This window comes from Camarhynchus parvulus, chromosome 9 (genome assembly GCF_901933205.1).
Source record: "Camarhynchus parvulus chromosome 9, STF_HiC, whole genome shotgun sequence".
Lineage (NCBI taxonomy): Eukaryota > Metazoa > Chordata > Aves > Passeriformes > Thraupidae > Camarhynchus > Camarhynchus parvulus.
In genome coordinates, this window is record NC_044579.1 from 21,366,874 (window position 1) to 21,393,044 (window position 26,171).

Genomic DNA, 26,171 nt, shown 5'->3' on the forward strand with positions numbered 1-26,171 from the left:
GTTTGCAGCTCTGAGCTGGGACATGTGGCAGCTGCCCCAGTGCTGCTGCAGGGCTGGCCTGACCCTGCTCCAGTGTCCCAGTTACTGAGCTGGGACCCTTGGAACTCTTTGCACCTTATCTGCACCCTCCTCAATGTCACCTCTAGATGTTCTGGGGCCACAGTGATCCTTTTTGTCCCTTCCCCATTGTTTCTCCTCCTGGGATATCAGCAATGGTGCTTAGCTCAGGGCTTCACCATGTAAGTTCACAGCAGGGTAGGAGCTTAACTTGTTCCCTTTTTGTTTGCTCTAGGCCCCTGATATGAGCAGTTCTGAAGACTTCCCCAGCTTTGGGGCTCAAGTGGCCCCCAAGACTCTTCCCTGGGGACCCAAACGATAATGACCTGGAAGCAGAAACTCCTCCAGCCCGCTGACCTGACACTAACCTGCCACAAATACTTCCTGTATGAAATCTGACCCAGCGGCTGGAGCACAAATCAATTGTCCCAAGAGGTCTCCTAATGGTGTCTGGAGTGCTAGACCCCATCCTGCTCCCCTCAGCTATCACCGTGTCTAGGACCCACCCTCATCTCTTGATGGATATTCTTTCCTCCTTTGGAACAAGACTTCCACTCAGATTCAAACACTAAATGTGTGTGTTTTTGTTAGAAACTTCATAATTGACTCCAAGTGGCTAAGATTTGCAGCTTCCCAAGCGCTAGCAGAGCAATCTGCTCTCTTGAGCATGTCTGACTAGGCATTCTTGCCTTCATTAGGAGACCTCCTTTACTGTGGCTAGGAATCTACTTCCTGTCTCATGACCTCAGGAAATAAATTTCCTTGACTTTCTAAAGCCAAAACGTTTGCCCTCTTTCCTTTGTGTTTATCCCAGGCCTTACCTTACCTTTGTAGAGTGCAATCAACTTTTTTTCCTTTTAACTGCCAAAAATTCATTTAATGCTGATAGCTGACTGTGGGGAGAGAGCTTCAAATAATCTATAAGGTCAGAAACCTGCTTCTTAAAGAAACAAAACCTTCAATAGGCTGTAGAGACAACAGACATGAAAGGGGCCAGAACAACCTACGGCTACCCTGGTCAGGAAAACGCCTGTGAGCGCAGCAAGCGTCCCTGCGCCGCACCAAGCACAGCCCCAGCCTGCACACTTGACCAGTCTTCCAGTGCTTGATGACAGACCCTGCTCCTTGTTCCCCCTTCCCAGCAGTGTGAGCAGGCAGGGGAGCCAGCACACGGCGGCATGGCCAGATGGGACAGGTTTGGCTGGGCCGAGGTGGCTGCAGTGACCTGGCTCAGGAGCAGCTGGTGGGACGCACAGCCTGCAGAAGCTGTAGCTGGTTGTTAGTGCTGCAGCAGCTCAGCCTGAGCGGCGGTCACACCGCTCCTGTTGTCTTCTTTCTACCTCAAACAGCAGTGTGGTGGGGGCCTCTCGATGGTGGTGGCTTAGCAGCTGCTCCAGCTGTCACTGGGCAGAAGCGTGGAGGAGAAGCAAGAGGAGCCTTGTGTCTCCGCACAGCTGGGAGAGCTGCTCCAGAGGGAAGCAGAGCTTGGTGGTGCCGAGGCAGGCTGTGAATCCATAGGACTGCATGCTGAGCTAGTACAGGGCTTGGCCCCAGGGCCGTGGCTGCAGCTGTGCCATAGCCCTGGGCTGAAGAGGTTGTGTGAGCCAGACTTCTGCTCCGACAGCACTGGGGGTTGATGAGTGTGCTGAGCCCTCCATCTTGTGGTAGAGGGTGATCCATGATCTGTACTCGGGGCCTCTTGCACCTGAGCCCTGCCACAGCTTGCTCAAAGGATGTTGTCTGAGCTCCTCCAGCAAGAGGGAAGCCCTGTCTTTGTGGAGGGAGGCATGTAGCATGGGCTTTTTGTGTGCCCCCACTTCCCTGCATTGGTCCTACAGAGCTTGTAGTCTGAGCCATTCCTCTGTCCCAGTTGCTTCAGCTCTTGGACAAGCAGGAGTCCCCAGCCTCTCTTGTCTAGTGCTGCTGACAGAGCACAAGTGTGGCAGGCTGAGCCCAGCTGCCTTGCCTTTCCCTCCTTGGGACAGGCCCAACATGCTGATGCTTTTCCTTCCAGCTCTCCTTGGCAGAGACTGCTATGCAGAAGTCAAACCAAAACCTCACAGTGCTCTCCTTTAGTCTGAGAACCAAGTGAAACAGACCATGGCCCGTTGTGGGGTGCCTGGTTGCCCCTGAAGGACAGGGTGGCCTTGCCTCCAGCACGGGAGAAGGGGAACTAGGGTGGTACCTTCCCATCTGCGTCTGTCAGAAAATGGTTAATGCCCTGTAGCTTAGGTCTGCCCTGCATCACCAAGCCTATCACCCCGTCCTCCTCTTTATTCCCCCGTGCCCTCACCAGTTGCACAGCAAGGCTTGAGTTACATCCAGGGCACGCACTGCCTTGGGCTCATGCCCCACAGCCCAACCTTCCACTCTAAAGAAGGTCATGAAGTGATTGTACCTAGTACTGTCCCCCCAGCACCCTCCTTCCGCAGCAGACTGTGGCATGTGTCCATTTCTTCTCTTTGACGTCTTCCATATTGTACGTTTCCATAGCAATGATCCCTTGGCCTTAACTTTGGAATTTGGAGACTATATGCAAACATGTAAAAAGGCTCATGAGTATGGATGACACTGGAATTTTATAAATTCTAAAATAAAACCTGAAACAGCTTGGAGTGTGCTGGATATTATTTCTGCTGGTGGGGTGAGATCCAAGACAGCCTATGCTGGGCTGGATTTGGTCAAGGATTCAAGGACTTCAAGTTTGCACACCCGAGCCTTTGCTGTGGCCTTGCCCTTGAAGGGGTTGGACTCACATGGCAAGTGGTGGGTCCAAGGAAGGGGGTGAGAGCAGGAAAGGGGCTGGGGCTGTGCCCTCCTAGTAGGGAAACACAAACCTGCTTGCCTCCAGGCTGCGGGTGCCAGGGATGCTGCTGGTGTAAGGGAGGAAGGGGAGGCATCAGTCATGGTCCCTCTCGCTCAGCTTCTCCACAGCCAGAGCCTCTTTGGCCAGGTACTGTTCACACTTCATCTCACCCTCAGGCATGTCAGGTACCAGCCATGCAATCACACATCCAGTAACAAAACCCAAATGCTGGAAGTGGATGGGAGGTGTGGGTTGGCTGTTGTGGTGAGTCCTTACTCTTGGGCCAGCACCACGCCCTGGGCCACCCCGCTGGGCTCAGCAGCTGGTACCTCAGAGGTGATGATGAAACCCGAGCACATGGCCAGCAGCTGGCAGTCAGTGAAGGGCTGGCTGCCATCCTGGTCCCTGAATGCTCTGTAACTCAGGGAGCAAAGGGCAGCAGGTGCTGTCTGAACTCCCCAGCATTCCTCCTGCTCCCAGGCTGGCAAGCCAGAGCACAGCAGAGCCAGCCCTCAGCCAGCTTCTGCTGGGAGCTGAGTCTCACAGGTAACCCAGCCATGATGGAGTTTATTCTCCACAAAAGCCTCTCCCTCCACCACGGTCTCCAGTGACCCTCCCCACCACCCTGCACACAGACACGTCCAGCCACGCTCAGCCCTGGCACGAGTGAGGGCCCCCAGCACCTCAAGGAAGGAGGTGGCCGACGTGGACCTGGCTAAAAGTCAGTCTGCTAAACAAAATACTTGCTGTGGCAGAGGCAGAGAAAGGCAAAATCCCAGCCTAAGAAAGGAGGAGCCAGCGAGGCAGGAGCGGCTCCCACCTGCATGGGCTTTGCTCTGCAGGACAAAGTCCCGTGGTGTGTGCACCAGGGTGGAGTTCATGTGCAGGCTGCTGCTGTGGATGTACCTGTAGTATGCACGGGGCAGAAAATCAGAGGTGAAGGCTATGAGGAAGGCCTGGAAGCAGGGAGCTGTGCTGCAGCAGATCCTGCAGCTGGGGGACACCCCATCCCCATCCTCCTTCATGCCCTGTGCTGCTTGCATGGCTTTCTGCCTCTCCTTGCCCTCAACCTGACAAACCAGACATGACACTGGACTGGGACAGCTGACATCTGTTCTCTTCCTTCAGTTATTGCCAAGCAAGGCCCAGAGCATGGCAACTGCCCACTGCCCATGGCTGGAGCTGCATCTTCTGCACAGGCAGACCCACCCCAAGCACTGCTGCTCCCCTCATCACACTGCATCCTGCAACACCCAAACGAGTTCTCCCCAATTCCCTTACACCACCTTCAGCCCCCTCACTCCCCACTGCCCAGGTGAGTGCTGACCTGCAGGATGGAGAGCCAGGTGCCAGTGCCCCATGCCTGCTCAGCCACAGGCCACTGGTAGTCACAGATGCACTTGTGGGCATCCAGGAGGTCTCCACCCTGCTGCTGAACAGGGTGAGGAGTGCCAGGGGACAGGCTGCCACAAAGATGGTGATGAAGCCAAACTGCAGGACTGGGAGGAAGAGGAGGAAGAGGAGCAGGGAGGGACAGAGATGACAGCATCAACTGCAGCACCTCACAGCCCCATCCTGTGGGGAGCGGAGCAGCCCTTCTCCCGCCAGCCCCTGCAGGCTGCTTAGGGTGGAAGCTCCTTCCTCTGGGGGACTCTTGCAGTTCCTGCCTCTCCACACCAGCTTTCTCTCTCCCAGCACCCCTCAGCATTCTCCAGCCCGAGGCCAGTCCCCATCCATCTCCAGGAATTCACCAAGCAGCCCTTTGAACCCCAGCAGCTGATGGCCCACAGCCCTGTGTGCCTGCTCCACCAGGGCTGACTTCCCCTCCTCATCCTCCTTGGTTGAGAGGAGCTTCTGCTTTCGCCACCAGCACTTCAGCTCTCTGGAGGGACCAAAGAAGGGCCACTATGTCTGTCCTCTGCTACTGAACATGCCCTTGGCATCCTGTGTGAGCTCAGGGATGTGTGCCAGCCCTGACAAGCCAGGGCACACTCAGGATGGCCACCTCCTACACGTGGGTGCTGATCTGCTTCCCCACCATGATGGCAGCAGCAGCTCCTGTGGCAGCTCTGTGGGGCATCCCCTTGGGCTGCCATGCAGGGATAGCGGGACATCTCCTTGGGCTGCCCTGAGGGCACAATGGGGCTCCCCTTGGGCTGCTCTGAGGGGACAGTGGGGCTCCATCTTGGGCTGCCCTGAGGGGACAGCAGGGCCCTCAGCCTGCTGAGAGCTAAACAAAATGTTTGCTGTGGCGCCCCGAGCATGGGAAGGCATTCCCACAGCCCACACAGCCGGGAAGGCCGGTGCAGGGGCTGGTCACTTGTAGCACCGTGTGGCTACAATGAGTTCGTGTCCAGGGAGGCCACAACCCCTCAGCGACAGCAGAGGAAACAGACGAGAGAAGTCTCGTCGTTGTTTAGCCCGGGAGTCCATTTTATTCATTTTATTTCCCCCTCACGCCGGGAGCGGGGGCAGGAGGCCCGGGAGCCCGAGCAGAGCCCCAGAGAGACGAGGGCAGAGAGAAAAGGGAGCAGAGCAGGCCCAGGGCCGGGCTTTTATCGGGTGTCCCATGGGAGGAGTCTTAAACTCGGATTACGGCTCCTCAGAACGCGAATGCTCCACCTGGCACTCAGCCCCGCATTGCAGATCCCCTGAAGGCTCAGGGAGTTTGTGGGACAGCCGACAAACCTGCAGGAGCCAGGGCAGGGGTGTGAGGGGACAGCCCAGGCTCTGAGCCCGGGAATGCATCCAGAGCAGCCCCAGGAAAAGAAGGGCTCATCTGGTTCACACAGAGCCTCTTCCAGTTTGCCCAGGGGGGGCAAAAGAGCTGATGATGGGTCCCAGACTGGGGGGAAAAAATCTTCTTACCTTTACCATTTGCCACAGGGACCAGTTAGCTACAGCCCCTTTGGCACTGCCTCAGTCCAGGCATCCTGTGGCCACCTGGGTGCTCCCATTCTCTGCTGGGACAGTCTCCCCACCACAGTGCTCCTTGCCCACATGGCAGCAGCACTCCCCTGTCCTTTAGCCCTGCCCAAAGAACCAGGAACCTGCTCTTCAGGAGCCAGGGAGAGAAGGGATGGGGCTCTGGAGGAGAAGCTCAGAAGCTGAATGAAGTCCCACAGCTGTCCATGGGACAAGAGTGGTGACTGGGGGATCTCTGGGTCCCCTGGAAAGCAAGGAGGCTGCAAACCCCATCAGAACCCCACAGAAATGCAGCTGCTCATGCAGAGTGGCACACCCAGGAGCTCTGGGGCATTGTCCTCTTCCCTGCAAGCTTGGGCACCTCAGCCCCTCACCTGCAGAGGCACCCAGAGCTGGAGCTGCTGCACAGGAGCAGGGCAGGCTGCAGGGTGCATTCAGCACCACCTTCTTCTCCAGATGAGTCACGGGCTGTGGGGACAAGGTGGCTCCAGCAGAGATAAAAGATAAGGCTGCTGGCACCTGTACCTGTCTGTGTGGGCAGCACTGGCGTGACTGCTGGTGTGGATCAGCCTGGCAGAGTTGACCCAGGAGATGAACACAAACACATCACACCCCTGCTCCACTCCTGGAGGAGGCCCCCATGGCAGGGCACATCCTCCCCCAGATCCAACAATCCACAAATCAAGGCTGAATTTACCACAAGGGGATGGAATTCTGGAGTCAGATCACTGGGTACCTTTCCTATGTGTACCCCAGCAGAGTGAAGCTTGTCCAGAAGTTTCTTCCTCCAGGTCCTGTGGATGGCAGCAGATCTCTCCTGCAAATCCCTGCTCTCAGTGTCCTGCTGCCAGCTCAGTTCCTGGAGGATGGTTTCCCACACCAGGACCAAGCCCAAGGCAAGGAAAGGGATATTATGATGGAACCCAAAGCCATGTTTGTCCTGCATGTCTCTCTCCTCCAGGACTTGGTGCTCTTGTGGGGCTGGGCATTGTCTTGTGAGTGAAACAAGGCTGTGCCTGCTCTGGAGAGGGCTCCAGCCACTTCACCTGGGTGTTCCTAGCAAGGGAAGCAAGAACCCGGGAGAGTGGATTAACAGGATTGAGGATTGCAGCTGTCCTGTGAAAGGGAAGGGCTGGAGCACCTGAGTAGGATGAGTAGGATGAGTAGAATAAGTAGGATGAGTAGGATGAGTAGGATGAGTAGGACGAGTAGAATGAGTAGGATGAGTAGGGTAAGGTGAGTAGGATGGTGCCTGCCAGGGCTTGGGGATCCAGTGCCCTCTGGACATGATGTATGGACCAGCTGCTAACTCCAGCCATGGAAACTGGAGCTTTTCCTGTGCTCCTCAGCCTAGCAGACCCTCTCCTGCCCCAGCCTCCTCTCCAGGATGGAAAGGAGTCAAACTCCAAGCCAAGCCTTTAGCCTCACCTATCCTGGTACAGCTGTTGCTGAAGACATTGGCCATGCTCCCCTTGTCCAGGACTGCATGTTCCCTGCAATTCCAGGTGTGCTATCATCTTTTTGTGCTGCTTTGTGTGGGCACCAAGTGCCCAGCTGGCTATCCCAGTGTGGTGACAGGGCCACCTTCCCAGGAGGGCCTCAGCCTTTTTGAGGACATTCTTAGTGGTGCAATATTTAGAAGCTTGGGCTCTTCATGGCGTGCTTCCCTCTCTTCATAGCCCAAGAATATCTTCCCTAAGGAAAAACATCCCTGTCCTGAAAAGCTCTGGGGTGATCTACCCCCAGTAAAACCCTCCACCACACAGAGAGGTCCTTATGCCATCTGGAGCACAGGGACACTGTCTCTGCTGGGGAAGCAATCTAGCCCCAGCTCTCCAGAGTGCCTGGCAGTGGTGCCTCTTTGGGGCAGCATCTGGTTATCTCTCCTGGCAGACAGCCACAAAACCCCTCAATCCCACAGGAGCCCAGCAGGCACCCCTGAGCCCCGTGTTGGAGCTGGGGAGGGACAGTGCTGGGGAGAGGCCACCAGGCCAGGCACTGCTGAAAAGCTGCATGGAGGCACTGGGGTCTGTTCCATGCTGCCTGTGAAAAATGCCAAGCACTTGTTTTTAAATTTTTAAAAGTTTAATAGTAATAAAATGGTTATAAAAATAGCAGTATAATTAGAGTAATAAAAATTTTGGACAATTTGAATTAGGACAATATGAGACAATAGAAACAAAGAGTTACAGACAGTCTGGGTACCTTTTCTGAGCAGCACAAGCCTGAAAAAGGACCCACGTTAACAGAGGATTAACCCTTAAAAACAATAACCTGTTGAATATTTATACACTTCATATATGATGCATAAATTCCATTCAAACACAGGATTCTGTCTGGGCAGTGTCAGCTTCTTCCTCTGAATCCTAAAGGTGTCTTCTTGCCTGACCGAGGCAGAAGAAGTTTGTTTCTCCTGATAATGGGGCAATAAATTCACTTTCTCTGAAAGATTTAGGTGTCCTGTGGCTGCTATCTCAGTGCAAGTCCTTTCTTTAGAAAAAAAAAGTATCCTACACAGCATAGTTTCTATTTTAACATTTTTTTATAACCTAAAACTATATTTAACACACTACTTAAGAGAATTAATACAGCATTACTTTCTAACACAACACATATAATATTCATTTTAATATTTGCGAAAAGCCAACCATAAAATACGCATTTTTCACACTGCCCCTATCCTGCAGCTCCCAACACGAGCCCCAAACTGCAGCTTTTACCCCACAGCTGCTGCCCAGGCCCTTGCCCTGCTTGTTGTTCCCACAGAGCTGCATCTGAGGCACAGGCACAGGGCAGAGGGGTCCTCCCACCCTAATTCTGCTTCTCCTCCTGTGGGGACACAGCGGGACGTGCCACCCTGCTGCTCCTGTTGATGGCTGCTTCCCCTCTGGGGAACGTGAGACTCTTGGTGCAGGAGGGGTGGAGGAGGAGGAGGGTGGATGGGAGTGCAGGCACATTCCCCTTTTGGAAACGCCCTCCTCCAAGCAGCCGGGAGGAGGCCCTGCCTTTGTTTGAGCTGGAGGAGGGGACCTGGGTGGCCCTGGGCGAAGAGGGCTCGGTGGGACTCAGAGAGAAGCAGTGAGGGGGAGCAGCTCCCCCTCAAACCCTGGAGGGGCTGGGGCCTGGACAAGGCACCGGGATTTGGGGGCACCAGGGAAGATTTAGGCGCTGTGTTCAGCTCACCTACAAGAACACAGTTTGTGTTGGTTTGTACAACTTTGGGGACAAAGCTGGGTGCTGCCAGCCCAGGAGCAGTGTGGGGTACAGCACTGATGGAAGAGTAACTGAGACACTGCTGCTTTCACAGTCCCCAGGCAGAGCTTGTGGCACTCTGAGGGACTCAAAGCAACTCATCTCACCATGTTCCCAGTTCAGTGACATGGAGGGGTGCAGGCCCCCCGGCCAAGCCCAGTCACCACACCAGCTCCACAGCATCACAATCCACAGCAGAGCTGCCAGTGAGCAAATGCAACACAGCCCACAAAGGAGAACTAAAATCTTTTACAGGGCAACACTGTCCTGCCTAATATGCCTGGTCTCCTGCTGAAGGGATTCATCCCACTCTTCCAAAGATACAAATTCATGTCAGATCAGAATGAATCCAACCACCACCAAGAGCACATTTTCAAGCACCCCTCCTGCATTTTCCTTGCTCCCCTGGGTGATGACATGGCTGCTGGACAAACAGCAGCAGATGGCAAGTACTTCCCAGAGTATTTCAACTGCTGCAGAGATGCAGTTCAAGGGCCCAGACCAAACACAGGTGCAGAGGGACAGCAACACCACACTGCCATCTTCAGTAGGAGCAGGATGTGATTCAGATTTTCTGATGGCAAACACTGTCTACAACAAAGTGCTACCAACCCTTACCTGCATTAATATATTAACACCAGTTTGTCCCCAGTCCTCTCAAGAGCTTGTAGCTGTGCTTAAAAATATGAGTACAGAAAGGCTACTCCCCCTGCAGCCCAGGGTTGTACTACCAGATAATTAACCTGGTAATTAACCTGGGTCAGATCTTTTTTCATCTTTTTACAGGCCACTGTTGAGCCTTGATCCGGAGGTGGTGATTGTGAAGACATTCCTAACCTGAAGGTGTGTCACAGAGGCACCAGTGGTCAGCAAGTGCCTCCCACGGCTTCAGCCTGCTGCAAACACCTTCTGGTAAAGGTGTTTGCAGCAGGCAAACCACCTCCCCCACGAAATAAAAACCACAGGCACACTGAAGGCTCTTGTGTTAAGATTTAATAATAATAATAACAACATTTCAAAAACAACAAGTGCATTGTACACGAGACCTGGTTTCAGTGCTTTCTGTTGACTTTTTGCCCTGTGTGTGTCAGTGTACTGAAGACCTGGGGAGTGGTGAGTGGATAAAAAACCCTGCTGGGACATTTCTTGGAGGAGGGCAGGGGAGGGGGGCAGCAGGAGGCTCAGAACCGCACGAAGGTGGCGTCGATCTGCCGCACGGTCGGGAGGGCCAGCATGATTTTGCGCCGGTACTGGGGGTCCTTCTGCAGGGGGTTCCTCTCCAGGTACACAGTCTCCAAATTCTTGGCTCCTTTTAGCTCATCCAGGTCGCTCCAGCTCTCCACGAGGTTGTCATTCATCTGCAGAGCACGCACACAGAGCCATGTTCACACCCACAAGGACCCCCCAAAAAAGGAGAGCAGTGGTGGTACTGAGTCACTGCTACCAGGGCAGCACCGCTCACAAACACCTTCCCTACCAGGTCCTTCTTGCCCTGGAACCTCTTAGATGAGCTCTCCTGTCTCTCAGGCCAGGCTCAGCACAAACACCTTCCCTACCAGATCCTTCTTGTCCTGGAACCCCTGAGATGAGCTCTCCTGTCTCACAGGCCAGGCTCAGCACTGAACCCAACTCCCCCATGCTGTCCTGGCTGCTGGGCAGATGTCCCACCCTTCAGACAGCAGATCCAGCCCAGGCAGTGTGCTAGGAGAGACCCTGCAAGGCACCAGGCCAGTCACTACACCACCTCCCACTCCACTGTGCATTTATGGGCTGGAAATCTTTATGTCATAATTTATTTCCACTGTGACATCCATCTTTACTTTAATGACTTCTCAGGACACATTAAAAAAGGTCCTAAACTGACAAGAAATGCAACATTTTCCTCTCTCCTCTACATTCCCTGCAAAAACTGATTCTGCTCTCCAGAGGAAATGCCAAGCTCTCTGATTTGGGTTCTTCTCCTGCCTCATTGTTGGCTCAGCAATTGCACACAAAGGAATGAGTGCTTCAGCTGTCCAACAAGGAAGCAAAGCTGCAAGGTGGCCCCAAGCTGTCCAACCCTGAGACAACAGCACCCTTTGCTTTTGGATACAGAGTCACTGCAGCAATGCCACCTTCACATAAACATAAAAAACCTCACTGGATTGTCTCATTCTGCTACAGCTCATCACAATGTTACTTCAGCCAAGTCACTCAACTTTCAGACATCTCAGTCCCTCCACTGGGGATGTGCTGCTGGGAAACTGCTAGAAGACTATCACAGTGGATAGGATTTTGAATTCTGTTTACTTAAGGTGTTAAAGGACATTTTTATGTGGCTTCAACTGTGCAGTCAGTGAAAAAAAAAATTGGGAGATACAACACTGGTTTCCATTGCAAATTCTGCCCTGCTCCTTTTCAAACAAATCAGTTTTTTCAAACACAGTGTTGGAAGGCTGGAACAAAGCCAGGAGGGCATTTTCTGTGCTCAGCTAACAGATCTTGGCCAGTCCTCTGCTCTAACAAAGGGCTCTGAACACACTGGTGTTTTTGCAAAGGAATCCAGCCCAGTTCAGCTCTGCCTCTCCTTGGTGTCCAACCAGCGCAGACACCTCCTATCAGCACAGCAACAGCAAAGAGGAAAACAGGAGGAAATTGCACGGGATCAGGACAGGCCCCACATCAGGCACACTGCACTGCCTCACCTCTACTGCCCAAAAGATTAATGGGCAGTTAAATGGGCTTCTCAAAAAGAGAAATGCTCCTTAAAGAGCTCTCTACAGACAGGCATGGCCAGGTAACACTGCTGGCTGGCTCCTCAGCCACACTGCAAGATGAGGAACACCATCTAAGGAGCCCAGGCTCCAGACTCCAGATGGCTTTCATTTGAAGCTGCTTTCCACTCCTTTTCTCTCAGCATCTGCCCAAGAGTTTAAATCACTCCAAATGACAGACATTATAGAACACAGTTCTTATTCTCAGCCTTGAATGCAGAGACTCTACAAGAGCTAAAGCACCTGCCAGCTCATCAACATCTGCTGCTGCTTCTCCATTTTCTCACATCAGCATGTTTGTGCACAGCTCCCAAACATGGCACAGGGCTGATGCTTCAGGACAGGGCACCTCTGAATTTCCTGACCTGACCTAGGAAAGCCAAGGAGCTCAGCAATTCAGGGTGCCAAAAGAAACAGAAGCAATCCTAAGCTGTTATCAGCCTCATAGGTGTGGCATTCACATTCTCTGAACACGATTCCTTCACCCAGGGATTTTCTCCTGGGAAGCTGAAAGGCAGCGAGAAACCTCAGAGAAAAGGAAAACAATTCTTATCTCATTTACTTCTCCTGTGTTTTGCTCCTTTGGAATGTGTTTGGAGATTGTTTCATTGGATGCTGGTGTGAGTTGTTTTCACTCATTGGCCAATTGGGGCCAAGCTGTGTCAGGACTCTGGAAAGAGTCATGAGTTTTCATTATTATCTTTTTAGCATTCTGTATTCTTTAGTATTACATTTAACATTTATATATATATATAAATTATATATATACAATATACTGTAATATACTATACTATTATATTTATTACATATTTATATTATATTATTAGTATTATATTTAGCATTCTGTATTCTTTAGTATAGTATAGTATAGTATTCTTCAATATAATGTAGTATAATAAAATAATAAATTAGCCTTCTAACAACATAAAATCAAATACATAATTCTTCCCTGCCATGGGGCTCACCGTGCATTTACAACACATAGGAATGGAATCAGAAGTTGGTTTAGTTTTCTTCATACTTATAACACCATAAATATACCAACCCTGCTCTGAACAAGCTCTGTGCTTCCCCTGCTGCTCTGTCATGCTCACTTACAGAAAGGAGAGCTACAGAAATAGGACATGTGGGGCTGTTTCATAACCAACCTGGGCATGAAGGCAGGGCCCATTCCCTAGGCATAGACAGGCTCCTTACCACTCAGCAAAGCTCAGCAAGAAATTTTTAAGCTCTTTCCTTTCCCTAGGGCAAACCACCACACATTCTATCCATGCAGACTGTCAAGACCTTAAAGCTGATCACCAGAACTAGAAGAGCTCCCTCCAAGGCACACATGTCCACGTGCTGCCCATCAGAAGGGTTTCCCTCACTTTGGCACAGACATTTTGGGGAACAGCTCTGCCCTGTGCTTACCCAGAACTCCTGCAGCTCTGTTAGGTGACTGATATTCTCGATCTTCTTAATTCTGTTGGCTGCAATGTCCAGCATTGTGAGCTTGTTCTAGACAAAGCAAACACAAAAATATTAGATCTGATTTCCTTTCATCTTCTCTGTGCCACTTTTTCCAGACCCAGAGTTGGAAACTGTCAGGAGCACATGTTATTGCCAGCTGTTCACATTCAGCCCAACTCTTGCTGCCTATATGGAACAAGGAAGATTGTTTTCCATTAAGCTGGGCTACTGACTCCCCAAAGCCATGTGACAAAAATGAAGGCAGTAACTGGCTGAATGGCAACTGCCAGCCAAAGGCTCCTAAAAAGTGAGTTTTCCTCAAAGTACATTAAGAGGAAGATTAAAAATCGCATCCAAGGTGTCCCCTTGAACAGCAGAGTTAAACTCTTGGCAGCAGGAAACTCAACAATTTTAGAAAAGCTTTTGCTGGGTGAGAGTGAAAATGATACAGGCTTCCACAAAATCCATCCCATCTAAAAAGACAGACATGTACACTGACAGGAAGGCAAGCTGCATGCCATGGCTGGCCTCTCCTCCTCCCAGCTCCAGTTCTGTTATCTACAAGCTGCTGTCTGAAAGGCTGCAGCAGCTGTGTCCAGGAGCCTTCCCATGGCTGAGGATCAGCCAGGCTACTGCTTCAACCACATCTCCCTTCCCCAGGTCACAAAAATAATTCAGCTCCAGAATATCTGGAGGATCTTTACCCATGTGAAATAATTTAACATACAACAAAGACTTGGATATTTGTGGTCTCTCAAAAGACTCAGGAACCCACACTTAACTGGGGAAACTGAGGCACAAAAACTTCCAGAAAAGCCACTAACACAAGCAGCTCAGGGCAGCACTTGTGCTGCAGAGTCAGGCAGAGGCTCACATTGTTCTCCAGTCCCTCGATGACCTCGATGCCGTTGTGGCTCAGGTACAGCTCCCGCAGGTTCACCAGGCTCTGCAGCCCCTCAATCTTGGTCAGACGGTTATTCTGCAAGTGCAGCAGCTCTTTAGTACCCTCCAAACAAACCCAAACCCATGGCACTCACTGGGGGAAAACCATTCCTCTAAAGTACGGCTGGGAAGGGGAAACAGTCTGCTTGGGCCCACACAGATCTGGGGAGCTCAGCTGTTTGGTCTCTGCACCCCTGATGCATGAGGAAGTCCCATGGGAGTCTCCAGCAAGAATCTGACTCTGACCTTTCCATCAGAAGTTGCAGCCTGCAAGTTTTTGGCTTGGTGTCTTAACAAACAGCAGGCCTGTGCATGAATTTTGTAAGTCTTAGTGTTCATTTTCTAAGGCTTTACAAAAGGGAAGGCCAGAGAGGAAGTTACACCACCTTAATCACACTGCACTCTTGTCTTGTCTGCACTCTTGCAGGACATAAAGCTAATTCTTTATGTCCTACAGAGTAATGGCACATACAGGTACTACAGCAGGTGGTTAGTGTGTCTTGCCAGCAGCTTTAAGAGATACCACAATGCACAAGCATTGTCACATGGATAAGAAGGAGATTCACTGAAAGAAATTAGCTGAGTGTATTTTATTCCACCTTTTAAAAAAGGAAGAAGCTGTTTGAAAGCTCACTGAGGACAGATTGCATTCAGCACAGGCTCATTCACATTTCTGGCCTCTTCAGTAAGAAGGCAGTGACACTGAGCCACTGTCACTGTAAGCACTACCTGGCATCACACTTTCAGTGCTATTGTAATACGTTAGGAAACAGTGTTTCAGGAAGGAAGAAGGGAATAACTGTCATTTCCTGTTCTTTCTTCCATAAGAATCAGACAGCTGCTTTATAATTTCATCAGTGTCTGTCAATCTCAAGTAGCATGAAAGGATGAAAAAAGAACACAAAGAATATCACACTTCCTTCCAGCACAGGAGCTTGACTCTAACACTGCAGACCTGCTAATGGGGGGCTGACAAGAGGCTGGAGAGGGATTTTTCACAAGGATATGCAGTGATAGGACAAGGGGGAATGGCCTTAAGCTGAAGGAAGGAAGGTTTAAATTAGATGTTAGGAAGAAATTCTTCTCTGTGAGGGAGGTGAGACCCTGGCACAGAGAAGCTGTGGCTGCCCCTGGATCCCTGGGACAGAGCCTGGGATGGTGGAAAGTGTCCTGCCCATTTCAGGGGGTGGAGCAAGATGGTCTTTAAGGTTCCTTCCAGCCCAAACCATCAGAAGAGCTGATCCCATCTCACAGGGTGGTTCAAAACTTCCAGAACACAGTACCTGTATACTGAGCACAGTCAGGTTTGTCAGGGCATCCAGGTTCTGGAGCTTGGTGATTTTATTCTTTCCAAGGAACAGACTGTCAAGATTAGTCAAGGTGTCAATGTTTTCAATTACCTGTGAAACGACCAGAGGAGAAAGTGTTACTGCAAAACTCCACGTGGGAGACGTAGCTGTCACTTTGTAGCCACATTATAATCATGTGGTGTATCCTGGGTAGAAGATACTAATTTGTGAATTAAAATTTTAAAAAAAGCTGTTACTAGTGAATGGAAAGAGAACCTGGGAAGAAAAGAAACGACTTGCAAATTTAGTCCTGCACATCAGCGACTGTACAACACAGGGGTGAGCTGTTCAGCTTCTCTGCCATAAGCAAAGTTAGCTGTCTCACAGGGGATGTGTGTTATTGGATTTCACTGCTGGCTATACAGCCTTGCTCCTGGCAGAATACACCCACAGCAGCCTGAGTGATGTGCACTTTTAAATACACACATTACTGGGAGAACACAGACAATGTTCCAGTTTAGCTCGAGCTCTGCCTTCAGGAAGAGAAAATCAGGATTTCTGTGAAGCATCAAGGATGTTACAAAGGAAGGGAGAAAACAGGAAAAAAAGGGAAAAGGGTAAGATTACAAAAGGCTCCTGCAAACAAAAGGAGGCACTTTTATTTCACAGGGAAAAGCCTCTGAATTAAAAAAACCAAGATGCTGTTAAAAGCAACAAGGACTTCACAGCCAGACTTCAGCTCACAGTAAAAACAATAATATGGACACAGACACACCCAGAGCTGTGTGTCTGCTGTGCTCAGGCAGGCTGTGACATCTCAGCTTTTCCACATGCTTCCTGCCTGCCAAAATTTCAATTCAGTAGTGCTGGGGAGCCAGGCCACTGAGTCCCAGCAGCACCTGGATCACTCTGGGTGTTCACACGTGCGTGTAACAACACAAGGAAGGAGAAGATGGACACTCAGGAAAGGTAAGAAGCTTTTCAACCTCTATCCCACAGCTGCCAGAAGACTGAATATACAGTGTTAATCAGCTCAAATTTGCATTCACCCCCCTTCTAGATTATGGACTTAGCCCTGTTTTGACCATGCAAGAAAAATTACAGATTTGTTGCTCATTGGCAGCTTCTCCAGCCCTGAGGAGGAAATACTGATGACTCAGTACAGGGAGAGGAATGGAATATATGGACATGAGGGGACAAAAACCTAAGAACAAGTAAAGAAGTGCTTACATTACAGCTGCCTCAGTCCAACTTTTTTTTTCTTAAAGCATTAAATATGTCAGCTCAAGCATAAAGTTCTGCTCCTCAAAAGAAACAGAGCAATAAGTGCTAAGTCATGAGGGATTCCAAGCTAAGGGCACTCTGGGAGGTTTGAGTAGGCAAGAACAGCTTTAATACAAGGGAAGAAAGAAGTCAATCAGGCACCCCAGAGCCAAGAACACTGCCTGAAGAGTCCACAGGCTTGTACCCTGAAGAGTTAAGGGTATGTCCAGCTGTAAGCACACAGCCAAGGCACCCTACACCAAGAGAAATCCAGCCCAGGAGTTCTGGGTACCCCCAGGCAGCATGAAATTTCTTTGTGCCAAGCCAAGTCACAGGTTACTCACTCCAATGAAGCAATTAGAAGCACAGAACACTGCTGTTTGAATGAAGTCAAAATAGAATTAACAGACAAACAGAAAAAAACCCCATTAAAAATAAAGTAATTTAAGAAATTTGTGTTACCCATACAGCAACAATTTAGGTTTTGTTTGTTTGTTTGTTCTTAATATGCTCAGGCCCAATACTGAGAAAACACATAAAATGAATCTAATCTTATTGTTAAAAAGACATTCCTTGGCTTGACAACATAATTGACAATGTACTGCCTAAGTATCAATTCAGAAATCTAGCTGGATTTCTTTCTTTTCCAGGTGAAAATGATGCTTAGATACAGAATACAATTTTTGTTTAACCCAGCTTCTGTAATGTAAGGATCAGTGTGCTGAGCTTGCTCTGCTTCTGAAAAAAAGCCAAGTGCTTCTCTCCAAAACTCCTGTCCCCCATCCTATGCAAACTCTAAGGTTCCTAATCCCTCATCTGACCTGGCTGATGTTCTCACACTCTAGATTTATCCCCCTAAATAATTCCATTTCCAAAGCAGAAATTCCTGGAAAACAATTCAGTCCAGTTTGGCTTTTGGAGGAAACCAAAATTTTTTCCTCTTCAAAAAGGCAGCACACATTTCAGCCTTAGAAGGCTGTTTTAAATAGCTGAAGTTTCCTTCTTTTCTACAAAGACAAGTGTTCTTCCACAAGTCCTGAAACAAAGACGACAAACAGATCTTTTCCTAATCTTTTAGCGTAACAAGTAATTTCTCAGAGACTATAAATGGGCAGCACCAACTTACACCACATTGATTGAAATGCACTCATCTTCATGAGTATTTTCTAAAGAGCGTGTAATTAAAAAAAGCTTTTTGAAAAGAGCTTATTTTGCATGTTGCAAGTCTTTTGTGTCATCTCTCTGACCAGTTCTGTTATGAACTGAGCAAATATATGAATCATGCCTTAGGGACAGGAGAGACTGCTCATAACTGCTCTCCTGTAAGTGGCAGATTTTAAATTGAAAAAGTCACAATCTGCACAATAAAACCCCAAAGCAGTCAGCAGTACAGTACCAAGTTTTAGGTTTTAAAGGCATTCCAGAGCAAAGCATCAAGAAAAATTTTCTTCCTAAACAAGACTGACTGCCATAGCAGGCTGTCAATTGCACCCACAAATCAAACTCATTTTGTTCTCAATAGGTTTCATGGACTCAGCACCAGCCTGTAGAAAGGTAAGAGAAAACAACTGCTGGTTTTGATAGGCTTGGCTCTCTAGCAGGGAGAAACCATCACCTGCAAAAGGAAACACACAGGGGATATAGGAGTTCATTAAAGACATAAATTCACAAATGGTGATTTAGCAGCCAGGCACTAATGCATAATGAAAGGCTCCAGCATGCACAGCAATAAGCACAGGGAGTGACAGGAACAATAAAAAACAACAAAACTGCAAATCAAAGTCAGTGCAGTGCACTTCCAGAAAATGCCAATATCACAGCACAGAGCTGAGAACCCTGCAGCCAACACCTCTGAGCAAACCTACCCGAATTCGATTGGATCCCAACTCCAACATCTGCAGCATCTGCAGGCTGCTCAAATTCTCAATTTTAGTGATTTTGTTGTTGACAAGGAAGAGCTTTTTAAGCTGGGTGAGCCGATCCAGTCCTTCAATGTGTCGCAGAACATTAAAGGAGATGTCCAGGACCCTGGGGCAAAACAAACCAAAGGTCTCATCAGCCGATCAGGCAGGGGTGATTTTGAAACAGACACTTGTAATTGGTGGGGTGTGGTGTTTGTGAGGTCCCCAGGATGAGGTGAGAGACGAGGAACCTGACTCCACGTTCTTAGAAGGCTGATTTATTATGATATTATCTTATATTAAAAACACTATACTAAAACTATACTAAAGAAAGAGAAGGATACAGACAGAAGGCTTAACAACCCCAACCAACCCCAACCTAACCCTGGTGATTGCCCTGGACTCACTCAAGGTCCACCAGAGCCTCCAGGTTCTCAATCTTCCGGATTTGATTGTCATAGAGATCCAGCTCCCGCAAGGTCTGCAGCTGCTCCAGGTTCTCAATGTGCTTAATCAAGTTCTGACGCAGACACAGAGTCTAATTGTGGAGGAAAAGTTGAAAATGAAACAGGAAAATGGCCATGAAGGATTGCATGTAATGCCTTACAGACTAAAAGGTGTGGGTGAGGGTTCTCCATTAAGTTTTGCTGGGAATTTGTTGGGTTTTGTTTGATTTTTTAATACAGTCTTTTCTTGGTATATTCCAATTCTACAGAGGGAAATCTTTCAACCACAATGGTCAGATACAGTAACGGCAGCCCAGAGAGGATACAAAATCTCCATCCTTGGAAACACTCAAAAGCTTAACTGGAGAAGGCCTTGAGCAACAAGTTCTAACTGGGCCTGCTTTGAGGGCTTCACTGAGGGCTTCACCATCCACATTATTCTGTGTTCAGCCTGCTCTGCTGGTCCAGAATGTGCCCTGATGCACTGTCTCTCATCCACTTCCAAAACAAACTTGTAGAATCCCAAGATTTTTATTACTACTTGACAAATAGGTAAAACTACATTTTTCAGCTAAAAATGAAGCAACTCACTAAATCTCAGCCAAAAAGAGACTGTCTGTCTGTCTTCTCATAGGTTAGATCTACAAAATCCCCAGTTCCAAGAGGCATTCTCTGTTCTCCAGGACTGTTACCTTCACTTTCTTGAGCACCTCAAATCCTTCAATCTTCCCAATCCGGAAATGATTCAAGTCAACATCCTGAAAGAGAAATGGAGGGATTTAGCAGTTGTTTGAAAACAAATCTGGTCTTTAAAGATCAATCTGCTACTTTGTTCTAAGGAAATCATAGGCTTACAAAATGCATAGCTCATTAAAACTTCCCTTCCAAGAGCATTTCTAAAATGGGTTTGGAACATGATTTTACCACCACAACTGAGACACATGGCCTGAACTTGTCAACTGCAAATGCAAAATGCCAACTGCATATAATGCAACAGCCCTTTCCTGAGTGTAAGCATCACCAAAATTAGAAATCTTCAGAAATTTATTGAGATGGAAAAATTCTTGCATAAATAAAGCTTTGAATAAAGTTCTCTTACTCACTTTGCTAGGGCTTAACCAGAACACAAGTTGGCATTTCCAACTCCAGGCCTCAGATGAGCAGGAGTCACTGCCAGTTTGAATAACCAGTGGTTTTGTGAATGTTAATTCTGCACTGGCAATCAGCTGAGGCACTTCCCATCTGTGCTGTTCAGCCACAGACGCTCCAGATTTGAAAGTCAAAGGGAAAGAGAGCACTTCCCCACCCTCAAAAGCAGCTCAAACCCTCTGCTGCTAATGGGCTCAGGAGGTTGCTGATGCCAAGGCACAGGGCTGGGTAAGTGCCTGTTCCAAAGCACAGGGCTCACAGCAGCTAACAGCTCACTGAACAGACTCCCTGAAGCTCCCAGCCCAGCAGTGCCTCTTGCAGCACAGACACACTTGCAGCGCATCTACGCCTCATTTAAAATTCTAAAGTACTAACAAAACGTATCAGCTAGTGATGAAAAATAGAACACCTCTACTTCTACTCTAAAGGCTCTGAATCAGCTCTGGGGAGGATCACAGCAGCCAGCACCTTCAGAAGAATTAGATCTTTGAATCAGGTTTCAATACTTGCCTTTGCCTACCTTTGCTTCCTGCCGAATAAAGGACAAAAATCTGCCTTTACCTCAGCCTCTGGGTCCAGGCTAATGGTCTCCATGTCCACTGGGGTCTCTGCTTCTCCTGCACGAGAGGCAAACACATTACCAGCTCCTGTACCACACAGCCAAAGGCAGAGCAACAGCCTCATCCAGAGAGCAAACGCTCCTCAGGAGGAGAAACACATGAGAGGCACAGCTCACACATTCTGCTTCATTAAAGCCACGAGAGTTCCAGGAAAATCTTTCTTTACAGCAGGATTTCATGCTCAGATGTAAAAGACACAGAGATCAGCCCAACCTGCCTGTGTGGCTGCTGGAAACTGCAGGCTCAAGGCTGGGTAGGATGCCTTTCCTTGACACCTACCCCATCCTAAGTGTCTGTGCTCCTCTGACAACACAATAAAACCTTGCCAAGAAGGAATCCTAACTGCCTAGTGAGATGGCCAGGAATGACCAAGCATCTCAACAATCTCACCCTTTAGGTGTTTGTGTTTTTTTTGTTAGCACTGCCACTTTTTTTTTTAATTAGTGTTCACTTTATATGTTGTGAACACTTCTGCAATGATCTCCCTTCCTTTGTTTGGCTGAACTCCCTACTATGCCAGACAACACTGTTTATGCCACTGCATGAATTTCCTTGGGAAATGCTTTTACAGCTCTGGAAAACACCCCAGCATTTGCTGTGCTTCTACCACAGCACACGAGGGAGGGACATTTACTGGAGAATTCATGCTGAATAATTCATACCCATTCCCATTTGCTGGAGGTGGCCTGCTGGTTGCATCAATTGCTGAAGAAAAACAAAGTCTGATTCAGCTTTGCAAAATTGACATACAACACGATTTGCAAGATTTTTCTACTTCATGTGCAAAGCTTCTCTGAGTGCTACCAAAAACTCAAGCAACTTTAATTACAGTGACATCCCAAAGGCTTTGCACTAACTCCTGCATGTATGCAAGCTCATTCCCTTAACCCAGCAGCAGTGACTATTTTCACAGCCCAGAGTGGTTAAATCCCTGTAAAGGTCAAGTGCTCCTATTTAATGAGTGTTCTTCCTGCTAAAGCTTGGCTTTGTAAGCAGCAGTGCAGGCACAAACAGTACCAGCATCACCACTTTTAATGCCACCAACCAGCTCCAAGGGTTTGGTGGTGCACAGATCATCACTGACCTTCCTGTATCTGGGCTGTTGCTCTTGCCTGGACATTTAAACAGGAAAGAGACTCACTGAGCTGATTCACAGAAGTTAAGACTGAAAAAGCAATCCTCTTTTTTCCTTTTTTTTTTTTTAAGCAGCACAAAATAGCAGGAAGCATAAATTATATTTTGGGAATGTAAAATGAGCTGGTAGTCTTGGGGATGTTGAACAGCAAGATAGAAATGCCACCAAAAATTGACAGATACACATGTGCCTGTCAGCAATGAGCAGTGAGCTCATTCTTATTATTTTTTCTTATTTTAGTTCCATATCAGGAGCTCTGCCCTTCAGCAAGGGAGTGGGATACCCCACCCTGCTGCTATCAAGGCTGGACCTCTCTGATCTGTTTCCTGGGTGCAAAGACTCTCAGAGAGAAGTGCTCCAAGCCAAACAAGCAGCCTTGCTGAATTTACAGCCCACAGGAGCAGTGCCCAGCTTTGGAACAACAGTTATTTGAGATTATCACATGAAAAATCAAAATTATGCCCCTGGTATTGGGTGATACTGGCAGGAACTTAGTGTTCATGGTGAAGGAACTTGGTGAGTTTCAAGTCCTTTGAGACTTTGAAGTTGTCCAACAGTAAAGCCAACCATACACATGGTAAAGAAAAAAATCTTCAGCAAAAAATCCCATTCAGGCAAAAAAAAAAAAATTTGACTTTGTTTGGCTAGGAAGATTGAATATATTAATTTATAAACACTAGATTTAGGTAATGTGTTAAATACTCTGTTCTGAGGCTCCTCTTAATTTTGACATATGGCTTTGAGAGACCTCTCATGATAGCCAGTGTGGAAAACAGCACTCAAATCCAAAGCTGCAAAACCAAATCACACAGGACACACACTAAAATAAAAGAAATTTAAAACTGAACACACAGGCAGTGCTGTTGTGTACTGAAGTCAATTGCCACAAAGTCTATGCACTGTGTATTAAACATTCAGGAGCTTGAGGGAGATGTGTGTCTGATATCAGCTGTAAATCAGTATTGGTAGGAAAGTGTTAAAATACATTTTCTCTCAAGAGCACAAAAAAAAAAAAAAAAAAGAAAGAAGAGAAAAATGGTTCTAGCAAATTTACAGTCATTTTATTTATGAAGTGACTGGATATAAAAAACCTCTAAACTGACCCTCCTACAAGCACTTTACACCCAGGACTGCAATTTCCCTTGCAAATTGCTTCACTCCACACTTCTCAATGGAAAAAATCCCATCACTCTGGCAGTGAAGTTTGCTAAGTGAATTTCTGTGTAACCCATGCCTGCAAGCCACATGCCTTTGCAGAGGTGGAAAAAAACTCCACCATTGAGAAAACCCAAATTCCACAGTGGGAACAGTCATTACTGAGTTATGTAAGTTCACAGTACCACAAGCATTTCAATCAACAAAAAGCCTAGCTACACTCTTAAAGTGCATATGCATGAAGAATATTATAAATAGCTCAGTTATATGATTTCTAACCAGAGGCTCTATTCCTCAGAGAATTAGCTAAATGATGAATTTGAAATTTCAGCTGTTCAAGCTACTTAAGATCTTCTGTGAAAAAATGTGGAAAACTCATCATTTTCCTTTCAGCTGAGAAATTCAAAGCTGGCTGTGGAAAGTATCTTGAATGTTCAAAAATTATTCCTCTGCTTGGTTCCTGCCCTAGTTTTCTGAATGCTTGCAGTTTGGAAAATGTAACAATACAGTCATTCTATTAAACAGTACACAAATGTAATTCAGCAAACAAATCTGAATGTGCTTTTCTTGCTTTCACTAGAGTGAGAGCACATCACTTCTGTAATTCCTTTCATAGAATTCCCAGGGGAACAAAGTGCAAAGCACAACCTCCAACACACACAGCTAAATGATGGCAGCTGAGCAAACACTCAGGATTCCAGGCATGCAAAGGAAAGCTCTGTCTGATCTGCATGGTTCCATCAACTGCACAGTTTGCAGAGCCATGAAGAATGGAAGAGCATTTCTTTAGTAATATTTGGGGGGTTTAAATTATCAGCAACAAATTAGATCTACATAGAGTGCATTTAGTCATGAGAAGAGATTTAAAATTCTAGTAACAATCTATCAGTTTGAAAGATACTTTGGCAAATCCCAATGCGCAAGGTTAAGACAAGCAGGGATCCACTACAACAACTACAATTTCTTTCATTATGTCCCTTCCAGTATCTCAATAATAATAATAATAATAATAACAACAACAATATGGACATCTCTGTCAAAAGAATGATGCTACACTTCAGACTGCACCAAAAGCTCAGCTCAGATCACCACACAGGGTCTGCAGAAGTGGATCTGCTCTGACAAGCCCCATGCAAGCCACTGAAAACCCTCCCATCAAATATCCACAGGCTTTAAAGTCTGTCAGTATTTCTATCTCCCACACTCTAGTGCAAACAGTGGGATCAGCAGGAAAAGTTTACACCCAAGAGGATCCAAATATATAATTTTGAGACATCTCAGAATTTTTAAATTAAAACAACAAAAGGGACAGGTTCCTTCAATCCATCTAGAAATAGTCTTTGTTGCCCTCCAGAGGAATCTTCCAAAGGAATCTGGCCATTCTTTAGGCAAAAAAAACATAAACTAAAGGCAGAATTACAAAAAGCTCCTCATGATAACTTCTAATGAAAATCTTTCCACATAAGGTTTCTAAATTTCCATAAAAGAAAAGAATAAAGATGCTTTGCATTTTCATATCAAAGAGAAACACGGATGGGTAAATAAGCAAGGAAAAAATAAAAAAAAAATCAAAGCTCTAATACTAGCAGTTCCACAAAAAGCAGGCAACTTTATTCTAGCAACAAATTTATTGAGCTTGCAGGAGGCTGGCTCTAGGGCAGGTTCCCATGGATACCCGGCCAGGAGGAGCACAGGGGGTGCTGCAGGCTGTGCACACGCGGCCGGCCGGGACTCCTGGAGGCAGTGCTGAGGCTGACACGGTACCTGCGGAGTTCTCGCCGTTCTGCTCATCCCGCAGGCTCTGCTGGCTCAGCTCTGTCACCAAGCGAACCGCCTGCTTCCTCCCCTCCTCGTCCCCCGACTCCTCGGACTCGATCCTCTTATCCACTGCACAAGACACAGAAATTCACAATCAGGCTTTTCCCAGCAGCGGGGCACGGGGCAGGAGCAGCAGGCAGAGAAAATAACCAGGATTCACATAAACGACTAGGCAGTTAGTAGAAATCCTAAGTTAACTAAATGAAAGGTTTAGTCTTAAATAAAAGGCCTCTTACCCCTTGTTTCTACTTTGATTTTGGATGCACTTTTTCCTCCCATCACATCTTCCTAAAACCAACAATCTGGGAAGAAGACTGGAGGAAAAAGGAAATTTCTTAGATCAATGAAGTGCAATTCCAAAGATTACGGAGATGGAATTAGAACGATTACATTTTAAGAGCTTTTAGACTTAAAAAAAAAAAAAAAAATCAGTATCCTGTACAATAGTACCAATGACACGAAGTGAAGGCACGGATAAAAAAAAAATCCTCGCAGATAAGAGCAACCTCCCCAGAACAACCTGTCAGATCCCTTCACGCTCACCGAGCCACAGCTCCGGTGGCCACCCTGAGCCTGGACCAAGCTCTTCGCTGGCCCCCTCAGCCTTTCCTCTCGTCTCACCAGGGCACTAAGGAAAACCAGCGCCATCCAGAAGCTTTCTTTCTCGTTATCTTTACTCTTTACGTCACGGCCATCTCCACAACCCCACTCGTTCTCCCTGTGGGCACGGAGCCGGCGGGGATCCCGCCCTGCGGTGACACCCCGGCCCCGGCAGGGCCCGGCCACCGGCCCTCGGGCTGGACACTCGGGGACTGCACGACCCCGGAGGGCCCGCAAACTGCTCCGGCGCGCAGCTGGCAGCCGCACCGCCCGGTGGCAGCGCTGGAGCAGCCGGCCGCGCCTCCCCGACCCCCGCAGCCCCGGCAGCAGTCCCGACGGGCTCTCACCCTCCATCATCTCCTGCGGCCCCGCTCCGCTCTCCGCCGCCATATCGCTCCTCCTCCCACCGCCCCTTCCGGAAACCGCCTCCGCCGCCGCCGCGGCCAATCAGAGCCCGCCGCCGCCGCCGCGCCACAGCCAATCGCGCGCAGCTGGCGCGCCCAGGAGGCGGGGCAGAGCCTCCCCCCTCCCCGGCTGCGCCCCGCGGCCTCCTGGGAGTTGTAGTTCTCTCTAGGAGGGGGGGCAGTCTGCTCTCCCTCTGCCGGGAC

General features: G+C 48.3%; 2 protein-coding genes across 4 annotated transcripts in view; one reads left to right on the top strand and one right to left on the bottom strand.

Moving 5' to 3' along the window:
- The window catches only part of HDLBP (high density lipoprotein binding protein), a 39,033-nt gene extending 36,366 nt beyond the window's left edge, over nt 1–2,667 (top strand). For both annotated transcript variants that reach the window (XM_030954046.1, XM_030954047.1), the window contains exon 28: nt 293–2,667. In XM_030954046.1, the coding sequence (XP_030809906.1) occupies nt 293–379 (87 nt within the window). In that variant the 3' untranslated portion in view covers nt 380–2,667. The remainder of the gene's footprint in view (nt 1–292) is intronic.
- Nucleotides 2,668–10,016: 7,349 nt separating this feature from the next.
- Nucleotides 10,017–25,988, bottom strand: PPP1R7 (protein phosphatase 1 regulatory subunit 7). 2 transcript variants are annotated; one of them, XM_030954351.1, is made up of 11 exons: nt 25,911–25,987; nt 25,200–25,277; nt 24,910–25,032; nt 20,797–20,852; nt 19,779–19,844; nt 19,048–19,178; nt 18,605–18,767; nt 15,471–15,587; nt 14,120–14,224; nt 13,207–13,293; nt 10,017–10,398 (listed from the first exon to the last, which is right to left on the bottom strand). In XM_030954351.1, the coding sequence occupies exons 2-11, from the start codon at nt 25,240–25,242 to the stop codon at nt 10,222–10,224; spliced, it is 1,068 nt and encodes a 355-aa protein (XP_030810211.1). In that variant the 5' UTR covers nt 25,243–25,277; nt 25,911–25,987; the 3' UTR covers nt 10,017–10,221. The 2 variants fall into 2 exon arrangements, with proteins under 2 accessions (XP_030810211.1, XP_030810212.1); XM_030954352.1 differs by lacking the exon at nt 25,200–25,277 and having other exon boundaries at nt 25,911–25,988.
- Nucleotides 25,989–26,171: the final 183 nt, after the last annotated feature.

What these genes read in the sequence shown, in the direction of transcription:
- PPP1R7 (XM_030954352.1), bottom strand. Translation starts at nt 25,953, where the DNA reads ATGGCGGCGGAGAGCGGAGCGGGGCCGCAGGAGATGATGGAGG. An exon ending in GCCTGGACCCAGAGGCTGAG is followed by an intron (nt 19,845 to 20,796) that starts GTAAAGGCAGAT and finishes TTTCTCTTTCAG; the next exon opens with GATGTTGACTTGAATCATTT. An exon ending in AGGTGCTCAAGAAAGTGAAG is followed by an intron (nt 19,179 to 19,778) that starts GTAACAGTCCTG and finishes CTCCACAATTAG; the next exon opens with ACTCTGTGTCTGCGTCAGAA.